We start from the raw sequence: 19,214 nt of genomic DNA on the forward strand, positions 1-19,214 counted from the left end.
TGGAGAGTTTACCACTGGAAAAGTCATAGGAAGCCTTTTAAGTGTCAATAATGGTCATTTATCAACATGCAATATGTGCATGAACATGGTGGCATCTTGGGGTGTGCAAATGTATGTATCTTGTTATGGTCGGAGCTGGGCAGGTCAGGACATACCTTGCTGCAGATGTATTAGGCATACAACTAATATTTAATACAGTACAACTTCATTCCTGTAACAAACATTGATGCTTTGAAAAAACCTACTGCATCGCTTTACAGAGATTTCGCAAAGCTTCACGTTCAATTGTTACTTACTTTACTCTTTTCTACCACCAGGTGACGCTATTGATCCCATCTAACTGCGCATGCGTGACTGTTGTTATCTGTTGATGAAACTAGACTTCTCAGCATGCAATGTGTATTCAGAAAAATATTAAGGAAAGCAACCTCTGTGTTTTAGTGGGACTGCACTTTTGTGTCCTACTGTACCAAAAGTAGTAGTAAAGGGTGCATGCTGTACTCCCCTCTTCCCTCTTATCTCATGTTGTACAGTGGGACCCCTTACAGACGCCAACTTTTTACACCGATGCTGCATAAGGCCCTTTATAGACATTTAACCTTTTCACACACTGTTCTGCAGCACTTTTCGTGTCCCATAGTGTGGGCGCCCCTTCTCCCACAACAGTGTAAGCTCTATAGTCTACAATGTTTCTACCTTTGCACTGCGCTACCTGAAATGTTGGTGTTTTAAAATTGAAGAATGTATTGGAATGACTGGAGTCAGTAATAACTGTATAAGGAGTATGGGCCTGGAGACACAAAATGCCTGGCGGGATACAGGCCTTCAAGCTGAGAGTTTTCCGGCGGGTTTGAAAAACCAATCAGATTCTAGCTATCATTTATTTAGTACATTTTACAAAATGATAGCTAGAATCTGATTGGCTGCTATAGGCAACATCTCCACTTTTCAAACCCGCCAGAAAACTCTCATCTTGATACATTTACCCCCAGGTTTCTTCCCATGGGTAGGGGGAACTGCAGCAGTGGTGAAGTTGGGGTCCTCAACGCTTCGCTATATGACCAAGTAACTCCTTTTATTAAAGATTTATATGGTTTGGTTTTCTAGCAGTTTATCTTTATTTGTACGTACTATGTATTGTCTTAGCAATATTTTGCATAAGCCATTTATTCATCCTGGACATCTTTTTAAACTTTCAGGAGCTGACTATGTGCAGCCATTCAATTTCACGCTACTGCCCTCCGGGCCCCGTTCTATCATCTCATTGTTACAGTAAGATGCAGACTTTTATGCTCAATCAAGCAATCCAGAACGGAAGCCTGTACATTGTAGTTAATTCATCTATAAAGCACTCAATAACAAAAAAAAAATAAATACTGAATACTCCAGAAGAGCAGTTAAAAAAAAAAAAGTGAAATAATAAATTGGTTGTACGGTAGAGTTTATACGCACAACTCGCTCCTAGAGCTTCGGTGAGCATCATATTTTATTTTATTTTATTATCCTTTTATCTGAACACACTGGCTGTTTACTTAATGGGATTTTATGGCAAAAAGCACCAACTTTATCTAGCGCTAGTAAGAAATCTATATAAAATTGCTCTTTTAAAATTCCCCAACTGATCGTATATTCTTGTTTAGCGATGATAAATGTGGCCACACTATATTTCCCCAGTGGCGTATTAATATTGTTCTTTTTCTCCAACAGGACAGGAGCTGCTTCGTGTACTTTGTAATCTATAACCCTTGGGAATTAATGTGCAGTTTTATCCAAAGTAAATGCATCGCTCGCCTGTTTTAAGTTGCGGCTGAAACACATATATTCCGGGGGTTCTGCGGCCGCTTATAACTCATGAAGCAGAGTTTAATGCTGTTATACGGCGGCACCGATGCACTTCCTAGAGATACAGATGATTAAGTTTTGACAAAGTGAAGGATTTTAGCTCCATTTGCTAACGCTACCGGTATGTCCCTACAGGTAACGGGGTAGTGATACATCTGCCAGGACTGTTTGAGGAGGCTGAAAAAAACGAGAAGAAAGGTAAATTGATTCCTCGCTTCTGTATTAAAACATTTTGACGTATTTCAGGTCATGTAGCACATTAAGGCTGTGATGGAGACATAAGCACGTATAGGTCCTAATGCAGAGTTGAATGTACATTCGTTTTGCTCACAGAAAAAAAATACAGAGTTCCTGGTATCAAAAATTCATCATCAGCATCATCATCATCATTTATTTATATAGCGCCATTAATTCCGCAGCGCTGTACAGAGAATATTTGTCACTCACATCAGTCCTTGCCCCATTGGACCATCTAGGTGTAGAGACTAGTGAGATGCATCTGAGTCTGTATAGGGACATTATTCAGGGGCTTGCGCTAACAGTGGAGGTAACTTTGGATGCGTACAGGATGTGCGCGGCTAATTGCTTCTTTCTTTTGTTCACGTTCATTTGCTCCATAACGTATAAGAAAAACTGGACTGTTTATCAAGCCCTAACTCCATCAAAAACGGCAGATGGCGTTAGCGGCTATTACCTATTGCTAAAGCTCCGGCAGAAATGAGTTTTTCAGTCTGCGCATGCGCAGACTTACGGACGCGGGTGCGCCGTAGATTCTTGAAAACCTGGAAGTGTTTTGTTTTTTTTTCTGTCCCGTCAACCTAATAATGTTAAATAGCCCTGAAAGCTCAGAGCTCAGAGCTGCGAAAGGCATCATTAAATATTGTGTAACAATCCTGATACCTAATTAATAAGCCCCTTACAAAACATAACCAGGTCCTGTCTTTTGGGCACATAAAGAAAGTTGTTGGGGAAATAAAATAACAGGACGGCAACCCAACTGGGTTCTGAATATAATAGTCACATGTTCATTTTTAGTTTTTTATGGTTTATTTAAAGTCTTGCATACGTCACTTATACTCAAATGTTATCCTGATCAGTTTATCTTTCTGTTTCTCAGGTCTAAAAGACTGGGAGAACAGATTAATCATATCTGACCGAGCACATATTGGTAAGTGCATACAATGATCATATACAGAAACCGATGCTTTTCTACAGTCACATAATGTTGTTCCGTAATGCTATTTTTTAAAGAAACAGCAATCTTTGGGGGCCCAGGACACTACAGACAAGGGGCCCCTATGGCTAAAATTAAGAGCATACTGCCATCATTCAGGGAGAGAAAGGGTTACTTACTAACCCAATTTTGAGTCACATGGTTCTGAATATATATCACTATTAGGCCCCTTAATGATGTCAAATATTAAAGTGCCCCCTCGATATTAATAATAATGCCCCCTTGAAGATTGTAATTAAAATGGAAATCCAGAAAGTATAGACCGATTCCGGTGAGGTTATTGCACCTTTAGCATTTGGAGGAGCAAGTATTACATATATTACCAGGTACCCGAGGAATTTTATTGCACCTGTGCAGTAATTTCACGCTGGGAGTCTACTGCCGTCAGGAGATAGGGATTTTCTGCGCAGTGGTATATATGCTAAAAAATTCTTCTGTACATTTGCAAATTAAACTAACCTGTATCAACAAATATACGTTTTAGGAATGTACAATATTCTGCAAGCGTCTCAGTGTTTCCTCTGTGTTCCTCCTCCGTGTAGTTTGTGATTTTCACCAGGCAGTTGACGGCCTCCAAGAAGTCCAGCGACAAGCGCAAGATGGGAAAAAGTAATTATATTACAACACCTTCGTGCTGTTAGTAATTTTCTTATAGTTTGAGAGTTAAGTAAAGTTACCAATTATATAATTATATTTGTTCCATTGGATGGAAATTGTCCAATCTGTTTCATCTTATTTTCAGTTTACACTTCTGTAAATGTTGTTGATATAGTGATGGGTTAGCAACCTTTTGTGTTAGCAATTTCCAGAAATGCCCCCCAGTAGTTTTTTACTCATCAAGATGAGCTCTATAATCCTTTTGCTATTTACATATTGAGTAATGCGCCATTATAATGTCCCTTTAATACACTGTGGAAATAATGCTGTTCGCCAAAATACGACGCCTGAAATTGTCCTACAAAACACTCTATTCTGTCTGAAATATGTCCAGCAGGTGTCAATGCCCCTCCTCTTCATATTCAGTGGGTGCCAATGCCCCTCCTCTTCACATTCTGTGGGTGTCAATGCCCCTTCTCTTCATATTCAGTGGGTGTCAATGCCCCTCCTCTTCACATTCAGTGGCTGTCAATGCCCCTCCTCTTTACATTCAGCAGGTGTCATTACCCCTCCTCTCTACATTCAGCCGGTGATAATGCCCCTCCTCTATACATTCAGCCGGTGATAATGCCCCTCCTCTATACATTCAGCCAGTGATAATGCCCCTCCACTCTAAATTCAGTGGGTGTCAATGCCCCTCCTCTATACATTCAGCCGGTGACAATGCCCCTCCTCTTCACATTTAGCCGGTGACAATGCCCATCTTTACATTAATTTTCAATGGAAAGATGATGGGCTGAGGGAGTAGACACCCACTAGGCTTACAATGGAGAGAGAAGTATAGTGTGGGACTGTTACAGCTATCTGGGACCTTGGGGGGATACGACTAATGGTACCTCCACATTAATTACAAAATGTGTGTTTTTTAATTAGTTCATTCACTTTACCCAGAACTACATCTTTAGTTTTGGTTGGAGTTCTACTTTACAACAAAAACTGTCAAAATTCTTGTATCCAATATATATATATGTGTTTATGATGCAATAATGTCATCTTTTACTGAGCTTTATTAGTCAATTAGTGAATGTTTGTCACTGTACCCAAGTGGAAGCTTGTGTGGTTTATTAATTTTTAGAGCTACACCACATATAAAGCAACAAACCCACCTGGATTATTTTTCTTTAAATAGTTAGTTTAGTACCTTTTAAGCGTACATCTCATAGTCATCTTACTTAGTTGCTCTTCTACAAATCATCATGACCTAATTATTACCGATCTGATCATTACTATCTTACCGACCTGCACACATCCTTTTACCTCTTGCATTCTTATCATATAAACCTGACATTTTTCTTAATTTCATAGATAAGAATATCAGAATCTATTAAAATATATCACCCCTTTAAAGGATCATCATATCAAATTAACAGTGTACTGTGAAAACCTCAATCTAGAAATCTGTGTAATGTAATGTCTACTTTACATCCAGGCCTGGCTCCCAGAGGCTTAGTTAGGTTTTTTAATATGTGTATAATAAATATCCAAGTACATAAAATTAGCCTAAATAAAAACAATTATTTGCAAAGATAGTAGAGTGCTGCCCCAACTCTGTCAAACTAGGCTCGGACCTACTCAAAAATCCATGCCTGACCTAGAAATAAGTAGTGTCCTTTTAGGCTAATCTCTAAATGATACTCACTTAGAGATAAGATTTAATATTGGCACTTATGTTAAGAGTTTCTGGAGAGGAGGTCCAAGTGCAGGGGGCATGACAATATGATTTTTTTATATCTGCCTCTACCCCGCAAAATGCGATTAACAACAGTGGGGTCTTGATAATGAGATTCACATAGAATCGCATCATGAAGGCCCTGTCCACTTTTGAAGGATCGAAGGATGATCTACTTTTTGATGGAACGATGGCCTACTTTCGAAGGATAGCCTACTGTCAAAGAATGACCTACTGTCAAAGAATGGCCTACTGTTGAAGGATGGCCTACTTTTCGAAGGATGGCCTACTTTTCGAAGGATGGCCTACTGTCAAAGAATGGCCTACTGTTAAAGGATGGCCTACTGTTGAAGGATGGCCTACTTTTCGAACGATTGCCTACTCTCCCTGGTCCAAGAGATCTCCTCAAGATCCAGGAGTCTCTCTGACATTCTGGAAGGGTAGGCAAGTATGGTATAATGGTATAGTAGGCAGGCAGCAGTAACTGAACTGCCCCCAGATGCCTATCCTTGAGGTAGTAGGACTAAGTTCTCAATTGCACCAGCTCTACGTATAACTTACATTTCTAGGTCTAAAAGATGGTGAAGATATGTAAGTAAAACTGTATTGCACATGTGATTTTTGACTGGGAAATGCAGCTATTACAAACTCCATGTCTTATTTCCTTAGCATAGGAACTACGAAGAAAGGAATCGGCCCAACCTACTCTTCGAAAGCCTCACGCACGGGTCTTCGTGTTTGTGACCTGCTTGCAGATTTTGATGAGTTTTCATCCAGGTCTAATACTTTATCTTGTTTTTTTATCATTTTATGTGGTATAATTGTAAATAGATCTATGTTAGCAAAGTCCTGTTTATGTTATATATTTATTTACTAAAGCTATAATTCTCCAGCAGTGCTAGTGCTCTTTGAATACATAAAATGTGGCAGCCATTTTGTGGGCTCAACCAATATGTATGGAAATACAGGCTTTAAATTTACTGGCAACTAGTGACGTCGCTGAGGGAAAATTCCCTGGCTGCAGTTTTGTCAATGCCCCTCCCCTGAGGAGCCCTTAATACCCAGGCTGTTGTGTTGTCAGTGCCCCTCCCCTGAGGAACCATTAATTCCCAGGCTGCTGTGTTGTCAATGCCCCTCCCCTGAGGAACCATTAATACCCAGGCTGCCGTGTTGTCAGTGCCGCTCTCCTGAGGAACCTTTAATTCCCAGACTGTCGTGTTGTCAATGCCCCTCTCCTGAGGAACCATTCATTCACATGGAAATCTGTTTGGTTTATATTCTGGCCGATGTCTTGTAAAAATCAATTTCATTTGATGTTTTGCAGGTTCAAAATCCTGGCACATCAACATCAGTCAATGTTTCCAAATCTGGAAGTGGACATAGAAGGGCAGCTGAAAAAACTGAAGGTAAACTTTACATCATAGAACAAAACTATATATAACAATCAATAATATAATAATAAGTGGTCGAAGTGGAAATTTAGACGAGGTGGTATAAAAAATGTAATGGGATTGTAAGTGAATGGAATGTGATAGGTTTACAATGACGGCAGTAGAAGTGGCGGTATGGCGTACCACCGTAGACACCCCCACTTCCACCGCTGTTTAACAGGTACAGAGCGTAACTATCTGTAATCCTTGCCAGAAATGTTGCATTACAGTAACTTTTGAATAATTGATATTTTGATTTGAATATATCTATAACTTAAACTCATGCACACATATATCCCGGACATCCACTATCCTCCTTTACTGTTACAGATGTATGCTGAAAAAATACGTCCCATGGTGCGAGATGGGGTGTATTTCATGTACGAAGCGCTTCACGGCTCTGTGAAAAAGATATTGGTTGAAGGAGCGAATGCTGCTTTACTTGACATTGACTTTGGTTAGTATAACAAACTTACATAATTTACTATATATATATATATATATATATATATATATATATATATATATATATTACACTTTATTTTTTCTCTAATATTTCTTTATTGAGGAAAGAAAGGACTTGGACAGCCTGAGATTACAACAAGCACCAAGAGAAATCCTCTATTTTGAGTCAGTGTAACAACGCAAATAACAGGATTATAGTATTGATAGAGGAAAGTGAGGGAAGGGATGTGGGGCAAGATGGGATAAAGGTACAAGGCTAGTTGGATATAGTGTTGAGAACTTCATCTTCGGAGATCAAAGTGAAAGACGTCCAAGTATGAAGGAGTTTGAGGATGCATCGATGTGTGAATTGGGGATCGGTGTGGCAGACTTGCCCGAGAGGGCTATATTAAATATTTGTATTCGTTACTTTGTGTCTAGGTGTATCTAGGAGAAGTTTGTTTACTTTATACCCATTTTATGCCTAATAAAAAAGAGAGACATTACATATAAGGCCAGTGGGCGTGGCCAGCATGTTTTGGGGCGTGGCTATAATTTTAGACAGTGCTTGGCTGCTCTCCAATTCTTCCTATCCCCATCCTATACACGGGCAATGCTGCGTGAGCTACTGTTAGGGGCACACAGCTCTCCCTTTTCCAGCAGAGCCGTGTGAAGCGGGACATACCTCCCAACTGTCCCTACAGTCAGGACAAAGTCCTGACTGAGTGTGTCAGAACAGATGACAGACTGTCGTGCTCTCTCCTACCTGTTCTTGCTACTTTCAATACTTGTTGGGGAGAGATGAAACGATCTGCACACAAGCTGCAAAGTGGCTGGTCCCGGAGAAGGGTCCAGCCACCTCAAGCATACAGTACCCCAGGCTGGGAGAGTGGGGGGGAGGGGTTCCAGACACTAGGAAACTCCCCCTCGGTTTGCCTATGAAGGTGTTGTATCCACCCAGTGTAGCAATACGATGGTCCTTGGGATCACCAGCTTTTCCTGTAAAGAGCTCTAGATCGAATGGTTTGAGAACAGGAAAATTAGGGAATTTTTCCTAACTAGGGGGACTGTTACCGCTCTAGAGATCTTCCTGCTAGAGTGTATAAGGTACATCACCTGACCATTCCTAATCGCCTCTGCTGACAGTTTCCTGATACACCCCAATCCTGCAGTTCTTCAGAGAGGCAGTTTGATCCAAAGTGAACATAAACTATTTATACGCGATTAAAAATGTACATTCAACTTCTGGGAAGGCATTAAACCCTTCTGTTCATATTATGTCATTATTTTTTTTTTTATGTTCATTGAATTTTTATCTGACTTTAGATACATTTACCTTAATTATGAGAATTTTGTGAAATGATGTCTGCTACGTACGTTGTCACTATAGAGCCAGGGATTTTAAGCCGCTGGGGAAGGGAAATAAAAAACATATTTATCTTGATCTTTCTACTATGGGGTCATTGGCGTATGAAAAAGAGAACGAGTCTAATAAGGTTGTAAATTGAGATAATAAATTATATCACAATGATTAAACACTCGCCATGTGAATATGCAACTTATCTATTTAATGACTGCAAAGCTGTTCCACAGTAATTAGCTTGTGGGTTGGACATGTTAATAAGTATCTTGATTGCAATTATGCTATTCTTTCATTAATTCATTTTAGCTATTCAAAAGACTTGACTTCACTGCGGTAATAGCTGACTAAACAGTATTAAACACAATGAATTAACTGATCTAATGAACTGTTCATGGGCAGCAAATGTTCCCAAATTATGAATACAAAGAAACCCCTTTATCTCATTAATTCTTTACATGCCAAGAAGCAGCTTATAGTCACTCGTTAGTACAAAATAATTAACCTAGACAGTATTGGGTCTGTAGCGCCAAGCCCTACTCTCAGATAGGTCCATCTGATCTTGTTCATGGACTAAGTTATTGATTCAGAAGCAGCTTCAACAAAAGACAAAAAGGGGACATATTTGGTAAGACACCTAAAACCAAGCTAGGCAACCTGCGTTGTGGAACTACAACTACCAGCATGCTAAGACTGGAACTTTCACAACAACTTGGGTGACACAGTTTGCCTACTCATGACCTAGAATATCTATCCACTTCCAGGTCTATATTTCCAAAAATAAGTAAAGTTTTGACTATATATATATATATATATTATAATTCATAATGCATTGTTTTTTATAGTCAGCCTTGCTTGAAGAATAATCATCTGTGTCACGAAAAGGAATAATGTATCAACTTCCATTGTCCAGTCGAACTTGTTAGTTTTCGCTGCCCTTGGATACAATACTAGCACTGCTTTGCTGTGTTGTATCTGTTGTCATATCCAAGGGCAGTGAAAATAAACAGGTCTACCTGGACAATATAATTGTCTGAAGATAGAGATCCCCTATCACCATTAATATTTATATACAATGCTGATTGTTTAATGCTATTACATTGTGTGTGCATCTATATCTGCAGGCACCTATCCCTTCGTGACATCATCAAACTGCACTGTGGGCGGTGTCTGTACCGGACTCGGCGTCCCGCCGCTGAACATAGGAGATGTTTACGGTGTGGTTAAGGCGTATACCACTAGAGTGGGTATAGGAGCCTTTCCATCAGAGCAGATAAATGTGAGTACACTGACAGTGTCATACATAGCCCAAAGTCCAAGAAAAACTATTTAAACCATAGATGACTTACTGTATTGCTGTTCTAGTTATTTATAATACTGTATATTGAGCATTTCTGAAAGTGCTAATATCGGCCTGGCCAACCGGTGGCTCTCCAGGTGTTGTGAAACTACAAATCCCAGCATACATTGCTAGCTATCGGCTGCCTATATGCTGGCAAAGCATGCTGGGGCTTGTAGTTTCACAACACCTAGAGAGCCACAGGTTGGCCAGGCCTGAGCTAGGAGAATATATAATTTTTAATGTACTAGTAAATCAGATAATAAGCATTTTTTCACTTTCAGAAAAGACGCTTACTGATTATACCAGCTATATCCTCACCCTTAGATTATACCAGCAGTAATATGTGATCATATCCCAATATGTTATTATATTAGCCGTACACATGTAATCCTGCCCCTCTTGTCCCAAGTGGAAACCAAAACCTGCATGTTTTTATTTGGCACAAATAAAGTCAAAAACACAAAACTTTAGGTGTGGTTTATGCCCCCCTGGGATTTGCCAATTGTCCTGTTTACTACCCCAAATAATGACTCAGCAGAAAATGCTTATTGCTGGCGCCAAATATATGAATTATTACTAATCATCATGAGCATTTATTTATATAGCGCTACTAATTCCACAGCGCTGTACAGAGAATTCGCTCACATCAGTGACTGCCCTATTGGGGTTTACAGTCTAAATTCCCTAACACACACAGACTAGGGTCAATTTGTTAGCAGCCAATTAACCTATTAGTATGTTTTTGGAGTGTGGGAGGAAACCGGAGCACCCAGAGGAAACCCACGCAAACACGGGGAGAACATGCTAACTCCTCACAGATAAGGCCATGGTCGGGAATTGAACTCATGACCCCAGTGCTGTAAGGCAGAAGTGCTAACCACTTAGCCACCGTGCTGCCAATAATTTGCGCTGCTGAGGACTCCAGATCAAATTTTTTAGATATATTTTATTATATTTTGGCATAATAGGATTCTTGCATAAAATGTCATGCTATTAATTCACTTTCAGGAAATCGGCAATCTTCTCCAGACTCGTGGTCATGAATGGGGAGTAACGACAGGCCGTAAGAGGAGATGCGGCTGGTTAGACCTGGTCATTTTAAGATATGCCCATATGATCAATGGTTTCACAGCGTAAGTCTATTACTTTTCAGTAACATGATAAAGAAACACACAGAACCTGGCAAAATACAGTAACATTAAATGAATTAAACAGAAGCAGATTACAAAAAATGTGTTCCGTTTTATTGGGATCACATTTTTTTTATTTTTTAGAAACAACTATTTTCTGCTTACATGTTCTCCTTTCTGTGTTGATCCAAGTTATCTGAGTTTACATTTTCCTGCTAACTTCTATGTTATAGGCAATACACAAGGTAAAACTGTGGTCATCAGCATTCATAATAATTTAATTCAGCAGGTGTGCAGAGGAAATCCCTTTGGCCACTGCAAAAATAAACCACTTCCACCTAATGTTAAAAAGAAAACATTCATATTGTGAGTGTTTACGTACAGTGATAGAAATACACAAAAAATTATTTTGATAACAATTCTCTTCGAACATTTTTACAAGAATGAAAATATATTTTAGATATGTTTGGTACTTGGGAACCAACAGCTTTGGTGTATTAAGCTATTTTAATGTCTTTTTCAGCTTGGCACTTACTAAACTGGACATTTTAGACGTACTGGATGAGATTAAAGTTGGAGTAGCGTACAGACTCAATGGGAAGAGAATCCCATACTTTCCAGGTTTGTAAATTTCAATTCTCTTGATGTGTGGACTTACATGTTAAATACAATTGTATTACTGAGCTACTGAAATAAGTACTCAAATAAGTAGCTTTGCAAATAGTCATAGATTGTAAGCTTGCGAGCAGGGCCTTCTCACCTCTTTGTCTGTTTTACCCAGTTTGTTTATTAGTTTATTATGTTTGTCCCCAATTGTAAAGCGCTACGGAATATGTTGGCGCTATATAAATAAATGATGATGATGATGATGATGATGTCAGTGACACAGATAATGTATTTCACCTTTGTTCATATACTTTCGTTGAGCAATACTTGCATCTTCTCTCCTTTATTCCCATCTTCCTTCTCCAAATGTATCGAGACATTACACTACATAAAATCCACACAGTAAAATGGAATGCAAAAAAAAGGAGTAAGTTTACTCCTGGGCAAACCATGTTATAATGTAAGGGGGGCAAATTAGTTTATTATTTTGCACATAAGGAAGATACTGGCTGCTTTTTCATGTAGTACACAAATACTTGATAGCTTTAGTTTTACAATGAAATTTAATGTTGAGCTAGGACATGCCCTACCCCAGCTATAAATCAGTCCCCACATTTTAAATTTACCTCCCCCGCCAATGCAACATGGTTTTGCCAAGGTGCAAATTTCCTCCTTTTTTATGCTTTGCTCTCCTTAATGACTCAGGCCCAGATTCTACAGCGACTAATGGGAATCTATATGGGAATGTGTAATTTTATATAGGGCAGCACGTTGGCTAAGTGGTTAGCACTTCTGCCTCACAGCACTGGGGTCATGAGTTCAATTCCCGACCAAGGCCTTATCTGTGTGGAGTTTGTATGTTCTCCCCGTGTTTGTGTGGGTTTCCTCTGGGTGCTCCGGTTTCCTCCCACAGGACATAACATAAAAAAATGGTTATAAATGGCTTCTCGGAATGTTACCCTTGTTTAATGCATGAGATTTCCATGTAAAAAGCTCATAGTGCAACCAGCAAAAGGATGGGAATACTACAGTATGGTGCTTGCAATCTTTACCTGTACATATTATTTTGTTTCATAGCGAATCAAGAGATTCTACAGAAGGTGGAAGTGGAGTATGAAGTTATGCCAGGCTGGAAGAGTGACACCACTGCTGCCAGGAAGTGGGAGGAGCTTCCTGCCAAAGCACAAAACTACATCCGATTTGTGGAGAACCACGTCGGAGTGCCAGGTGAGATTAAGTTGGTGGTGTTTCCAAGCCAGAAATTTCAAACCAAATACACCAGGCTGCATTGAAATGAGCCCAGATACATGTTACATGTCTGTGCAAATATACAGTATGGATGTATGGATCTGAATTCATTCCAGTGCCACCATGAACCATGGTTATTTTATGACTATCAAGTTCTAAGCAGCTTATTTGGTAATCATAACTATGGGGTCTATTTATGGAGAAAAGCCCTAAATCCTAGCCATCTCCCTATTTATAGGCTAATGCCGGTCAAAGTTATCACCATTGCCCGAGGTAGGTTATCCCCAGGTTGGCTCAGGCAAAGCTTATTTAACAAGGGCAGTGACGGCACAAGAAACTGCCCTCCTTTGGCTATCGCCATCTCAGGATGATGATAGCAGAGTCGGTACACAAGAAAAAAAAGCTTTATTAGTTAAATTAAGCATTATTTTAATATTAAAATAAGTGTAAAAAAAATCTATTTTTTTGTTTAATTTATTAGCTTTCATTAGTAGTATTATTATATGTTTTATTTTATTTTTTAACAAAGTCCAGTGCTCATGTGTGAATCGGCAGTGCAGAGTCTCCCTGGACTGGCTGATGAAGTGATAAGGACCCCAGGATAATGAATAGGCCCCTCTATTTCAAACTCTTACACCAAATGCCCTTGTCCTAGGTAGCTTATGGTGTCTGATGGCCGGGGAGGGCTGGGAAATTTTAGCCCAGGGGGGCAAGACTTGACTCAGCAGCCTATTTTAAAGGCAGAAAAAATGCAGATGGCCCATTGACCCTGCCCAAGGTAGTCCACTATGGGACCGACCCAGGGAACAGATGTCCTGCTGCCCCCCCCCAGCTCAGCCTGCCCCTGTCTGATGGGGTTATGTAGGACTGCCAGTAAGTCTTTTCGTGGGGGTTGTTCCCTGTTTAGACATCCCCCCTGCCCCTATGTGTAGCACTTTCATTGCAGGGCTCCTCCCCACCCTTCAGGACACTCACGGTTACTAAACAGACAGTAATGGACTGCAGTATCTGGCTGCTGGGAGAGAGAGAGAGTGGCAAATGCTCTGTAGAAGACTTAAAATGGCTGAGACTGGACGGACAAAGTGAATTTAGCACCTTAAAATTCACAGCTATTTAATCAGGTTTCGCTGCTCATCTCCGACAGCAGAATTAGTCTCAAGGACAGTGTTAGAGCTCAGTTACTTCCCTCCCCTCCTTCCAAGCACTGTGGACCTCAAATATGGTAAAGCATACTTGCCTACTCTCCCGGAATTTCTGGGAGGCTTCCGAATTTTGGGGAGTCCTCCCGGGAGAGTAGGCGAACCTCCCGAATCCTAAAAAAATGCCGAAATTCACGGCATTGAATATTGGGGGTCGGGGATTAATTGTGTCAGTAAGCCCCGCCCCCACTATTCAATGACGTAAAATGTCTGCATTTTATAACGGGGGCGGGGCTATGGTGATGCAAAGACGTCGCCACGCCCCCTCCTACCCCTGTCACGTGACCTGTCCTCCAGGATTTTCCAGAGGACGTAATCACAAAGTCGGCAAGTATGTGGTAATGCTGGGAATCCTAGGAGAAGGAACACTTCTACAGGGCAACATGTGGAGGTCCCTAAAGATGAATGTGTTTGTCCCAAAAAGGACAACCCCCGTTAATGGATCTAAATGTCTGAACTTTCAAATTGTAATATTTGTATAGTCATAGTTTGCTCTTAGGCAAAGTGCCCCCTTTTTGTACAAACAATTTGCAGATTATAATTTCCTGCTCTAGAATTCAGAACAGTACCCATTTTATATTATTCCTTGACACATATTAATTTAGTTTTATACTTGTCCCATGTCATACTTATAAAGCAAGAAGAGTCCACAGCCTATATTTATATTAACGTCTTACTCCCAGTTCTTTACATGGTTTTCTACCTTTAGATGATATACAGGCTTTGGTGTTGACTTGTACAAGCCCCCCTCTAACATTTAATACATTGCTTTTTGTTTCTAGCTCCCATCTGTGCCTTTCAGCCATGTTTTTATATGAGCAGGGATTGTTGTTTATGTTTGTAGCTCTGAGACAAGACACAATTGTATCTAATGCAGATAAGACAGCATGGATCTGTTGTAAGTCACCGGGGCAATTTAAAAAACTATACAGCTCTGCTTGATGATATAAATATAAAGTTGAATACCTTGGAATATAATAATAATAAAAATATAATGCAATGTAATTAGTAAAGAGATGGAGAAGGGCGCGGACAAAGAAATCAACTAAAGTCATATATTCTTAAATAAACTCCTTTCCTGCCCACGCAGGAGACCAATCAAACAGTTGATGTTAATGGTGCTAAAGTATTATACAAGTGTAGATATTGTTTCTAATATCATTATGCACTTTATTCTCACTGTCATATGAGATAACACCTGATTTGTTTTTCTCGGCAGTGAAATGGGTTGGCGTTGGAAAATCAAGAGAGTCTATGATTGAGTTGTTCTAGAGTTCAGTACTTTAGAGTTCTGCTCCCTGATTCCAGTACAAAACATGAACATTGTCAGTGACGGTAGTAAATAGTGTGCTCTCCAGCGTATTCTGGACCTGCCGTGAGAATGCTTTCCCACTTTGGTACAATATGTGACAGCCTCAGCTAATCTAAATAAAAGTGGTTTGCAATAAAGATGTTTTGTGTTTTCATTTGGGAAAAATGGTGTTGGATCAGCAAAGTACAAAATGAAATACATAATTTTATCTATACATTTTAATATTAAACACTTAGGGCTAGATTTACTAAGCTGCGGGTTTGAAAAAGTGGGGATGTGGCCTATAGCAACCAATCAGATTCTAGCTTTCATTTTGTAGAAGGTACTAAATAAATGAAAGCTAGAATCTGATTGGTTGCTATAGGCAACATCCCCACTTTTTCAAACCTGCAGCTTAGTAAATCTAGCCCTTAGATTACTAGTATAGTGTCCACATAGATCTAGTCAAACATTTAGGGCTAGATTTACTAAGCTGCGGGTTTGAAAAAGTGGGGATGTGGCCTATAGCAACCAATCAGATTCTAGCTTTCATTTATTTAGTACCTTCTACAAAATGACAACTAGAATCTGATTGGTTGCTATAGGCAACATCCCTACTTTTTCAAACCAGCAGCTTAGTAAAGCAGTCATTAGTAGCTGATCTTTCCATTCAAAGTAATAGCTGTGTCTGATATCTCCTACTTACCTGCAAGTTGCTATCTGTCATTCCACCTGCCCTGTAAACAAAGAAACAAATATCAAGATTCTGCCGGGAAAAAAAATTGGGACCATAAAAAATTTGCAGAACTGGAACAAACCTGAGTATCCATATTATATGCCTCATCATAAGATGTTCTCCAGCGGTAAATTTCGGGTTTTCCATATACATCTAAAGGGACCCCATATTTTGTGTGACAATCATTCTCAGGAACCCTGACCAGACTCTTCTGTGGGGCGTTGAAATGTACAGTCCTACCTGCAATACTTTACACAAGCGCAAAAACACAGCAATAATTTGTTACTGTCGCTTTGAACTATATAGGGGATGGCAGAAAATATAGGAAAATAAGAATAAATTGTTATCTATAGAAAAAGAATATAAAACATTGAAAAAGTATAGATAGATAGATAGATAGATATGAGATCAATGGATAGATAGATAGATAGATAGATATGAGATAGATAGATAGATAGATAGATATGGGATAGATAGATAGATAGATAGATAGATAGATAGATAGATAGATAGATAGATAGATAGTTATATAGATAGATATGAGATAGATAGCTAGATAGATATGAGATCAATAGATAGATAGATAGATATGAGATAGATAGATATATAGATAGATAGATATGAGATCAATAGATAGATAGATATGAGATCAATGGATGGATAATTAGATAAATAGATAGGTAAATAGATAGATAGATATGAGATCAATAGATAGATAGATATGAGATCAATGGATGGATAATTAGATAAATAGATAGATAGATAAATAGATAGATAGATATGAGATCAATGGATGGATAATTAGATAAATAGGTAGATAGATAGATATGAGATCAATAGATAGATGGATAGATATATATGAGCTCAATAGATAGATAGATATGAGATCAATGGATGGATAATTAGATAAATAGATAGATAGATAGATAGATAGATATGAGATCAATGGATGGATAGATAGATATGAGATCAATAGATAGATAGATAGATATGAGATCAATGGATGGATATTTAGATAAATAGATAGATAGATATAAGATCAATAGATAGATAGATTGATATGACATAGATAGATAGATAGATAGATATGAGATCAATAGATAGATATGAGATCAATGGATAGATAGATAGATCAATAAATAGATATAAGATCAATAGATGGATAGATAGATAGATAGATATGAGATCAATAGATAGATAGATAGATATGAGATCAATAGATAGATAGATATGGATATATATCTGTATATATAAGTATATCTAAAAGTGCAAATACAACATATATTAGAGACAGTAGTTTTACCTTTGCTCTGTTTTATGATCTTGTTTCCGTAATATGCCCCTTTCTACGTCCATCCTTGGCAAGTGAATAATAACACTGCTAATATCTACAAAATAATATGGCTGTGTCAGATCTATTTACTAATAAAAATAAAGAGTTAACATTGATACAACCTTGTTTACTGAACTGCCCTCACCCATAATAATGATGATTGTTTATTATTTTTGTCACAATTGCCAAGATTGTCTCAAGAGAAACAACATAAAGGTCAAAACAGCAAAAGAAAAATGATTATAAATACATGTGTGAGAGATTATGTCTTACTTGTGAGCTCGGGCTGGCTGGAAATAAGTCATCTCTATGTTGTATGAGTAGTTTGTTGTGTCTGTTACCTGGAAACAGTCCATACGATCTGCCAGGACTGGAACAAGGAGTTGCTGTGTTCTAGAATTGGATGGATAGGAATAAATGCTGTAATGCTTTCTAAGTTCTGCAGAAGGTGGCACCCAGACAAAACTAATTATAACATTTGGAATATCTTTTTTTTACATAAAATACAGAAGTAAAATATTTAGATGGAAAAAGTCATCCGTGACATTTGTTCATATATGAATTCATTGGGCTAGATTTACTAAACTGCGGGTTTGCAAAAGTGGAGATGTTGCCTATAGCAACAAATTAGATTCTAGGGCCTGATTCATTAAGGATCTTAACTTGAGAAACTTCTTATTTCAGTCTCCTGGACAAAACCATGTTACAATGCAAGGGGTGAAAATTAGTATTTTGTTTTGCACATAAGTTAAATACTGACTGTTTTTTTCATGTAGCACACAAATACTTGATAGCTTATTTGTACACTGAAATTTAGAGTTGATATTTGTGTGCTACATGAAAAACGAGTCAGTATTTAACTTATGTGAAAAACAGAATACTAATTTTCACCAATTGCATTGTAACATGGTTTTGTCCAGGAGACTGAAATAAGAAGTTCTCAAGTTAAGATCCTTAATGAATCAGGCCCCTAGTTATTATTTATTTAGTACATTCTACAAAATGACAGAATCTGATTGGTTGCTATAGGCATCTCCAATTTTTAGTCAATATACCCCATTGTCTCAGTTCACCATAAACCTTGATAATGGCTTTTTAGCAAGGGGTAACCATTGGTCATATAAATATGAATAATACAGATATTGAAAATGTGTGTCAAGGTGCTCCATATTCACATTACCTACTCATAATATGCTACTTTTTTATTTTCCTTGTGCAATTTGCAATAAGCAAACATTCCACCAGAAACATTCACATAGAAGAAAGCAGTTTATTCAGCATTAGTTACTTATACTAATTATATCTTGATTATTAGTAGGCATCACAGTCATTTTGTAACAGAGGACATGACAGGTAACAACTTTTTGGACTAGTTCCAGAGGTTTAGCACTTCTGGCTTAAATATTTGGCCATAATGAGCCCTGTATGATAGGAACTCCCGCATAAAACTGTACAACATAATTGCCAACTCTCCCTGAATGTTAGGGAGACTCCCTGAAATAGGGGTGATCTCCCTCACTCCCTGAAGAGTCTGGCATTCTCCCTGATGCTGAGCCAGTACAAGACGTGGTTGGCTTCGCCATCTGTGGCATGATGACATAGTTCAGAAATTGTGTCCTATGTCCATGTATTGATGCCTATAAAGGTGGCCATTTTCATGGAGACCAAGATTTTGACAGGTAAGACAACAGGA

General features: G+C 38.7%; 1 protein-coding gene and 1 long non-coding RNA gene across 2 annotated transcripts in view; one reads left to right on the top strand and one right to left on the bottom strand.

The window, feature by feature from the left end:
* ADSS1 (adenylosuccinate synthase 1) overlaps nt 1–15,610 on the top strand; it is a 39,106-nt gene extending 23,496 nt beyond the window's left edge. Inside the window, exons 3-13 of the mRNA XM_075192868.1 lie at nt 1,978–2,040; nt 2,960–3,010; nt 3,619–3,685; nt 6,072–6,179; nt 6,727–6,808; nt 7,163–7,289; nt 9,761–9,915; nt 10,987–11,111; nt 11,632–11,729; nt 12,792–12,941; nt 15,381–15,610. Of these exons, the coding sequence (XP_075048969.1) occupies nt 1,978–2,040; nt 2,960–3,010; nt 3,619–3,685; nt 6,072–6,179; nt 6,727–6,808; nt 7,163–7,289; nt 9,761–9,915; nt 10,987–11,111; nt 11,632–11,729; nt 12,792–12,941; nt 15,381–15,433 (1,079 nt within the window). The 3' untranslated portion in view covers nt 15,434–15,610. The remainder of the gene's footprint in view (nt 1–1,977; nt 2,041–2,959; nt 3,011–3,618; nt 3,686–6,071; nt 6,180–6,726; nt 6,809–7,162; nt 7,290–9,760; nt 9,916–10,986; nt 11,112–11,631; nt 11,730–12,791; nt 12,942–15,380) is intronic.
* Nucleotides 11,197–18,277, bottom strand: LOC142108900 (uncharacterized). The gene is made up of 5 exons (XR_012680245.1): nt 17,795–18,277; nt 17,492–17,576; nt 16,271–16,436; nt 16,159–16,189; nt 11,197–11,446 (listed from the first exon to the last, which is right to left on the bottom strand). It is a non-coding gene; the product is annotated as an uncharacterized LOC142108900 (long non-coding RNA).
* Between the last annotated feature and the right edge of the window lie 937 nt (nt 18,278–19,214).

The sequence above is a fragment of the Mixophyes fleayi genome, chromosome 12, assembly GCF_038048845.1.
Source record: "Mixophyes fleayi isolate aMixFle1 chromosome 12, aMixFle1.hap1, whole genome shotgun sequence".
Classification (NCBI taxonomy): domain Eukaryota; kingdom Metazoa; phylum Chordata; class Amphibia; order Anura; family Limnodynastidae; genus Mixophyes; species Mixophyes fleayi.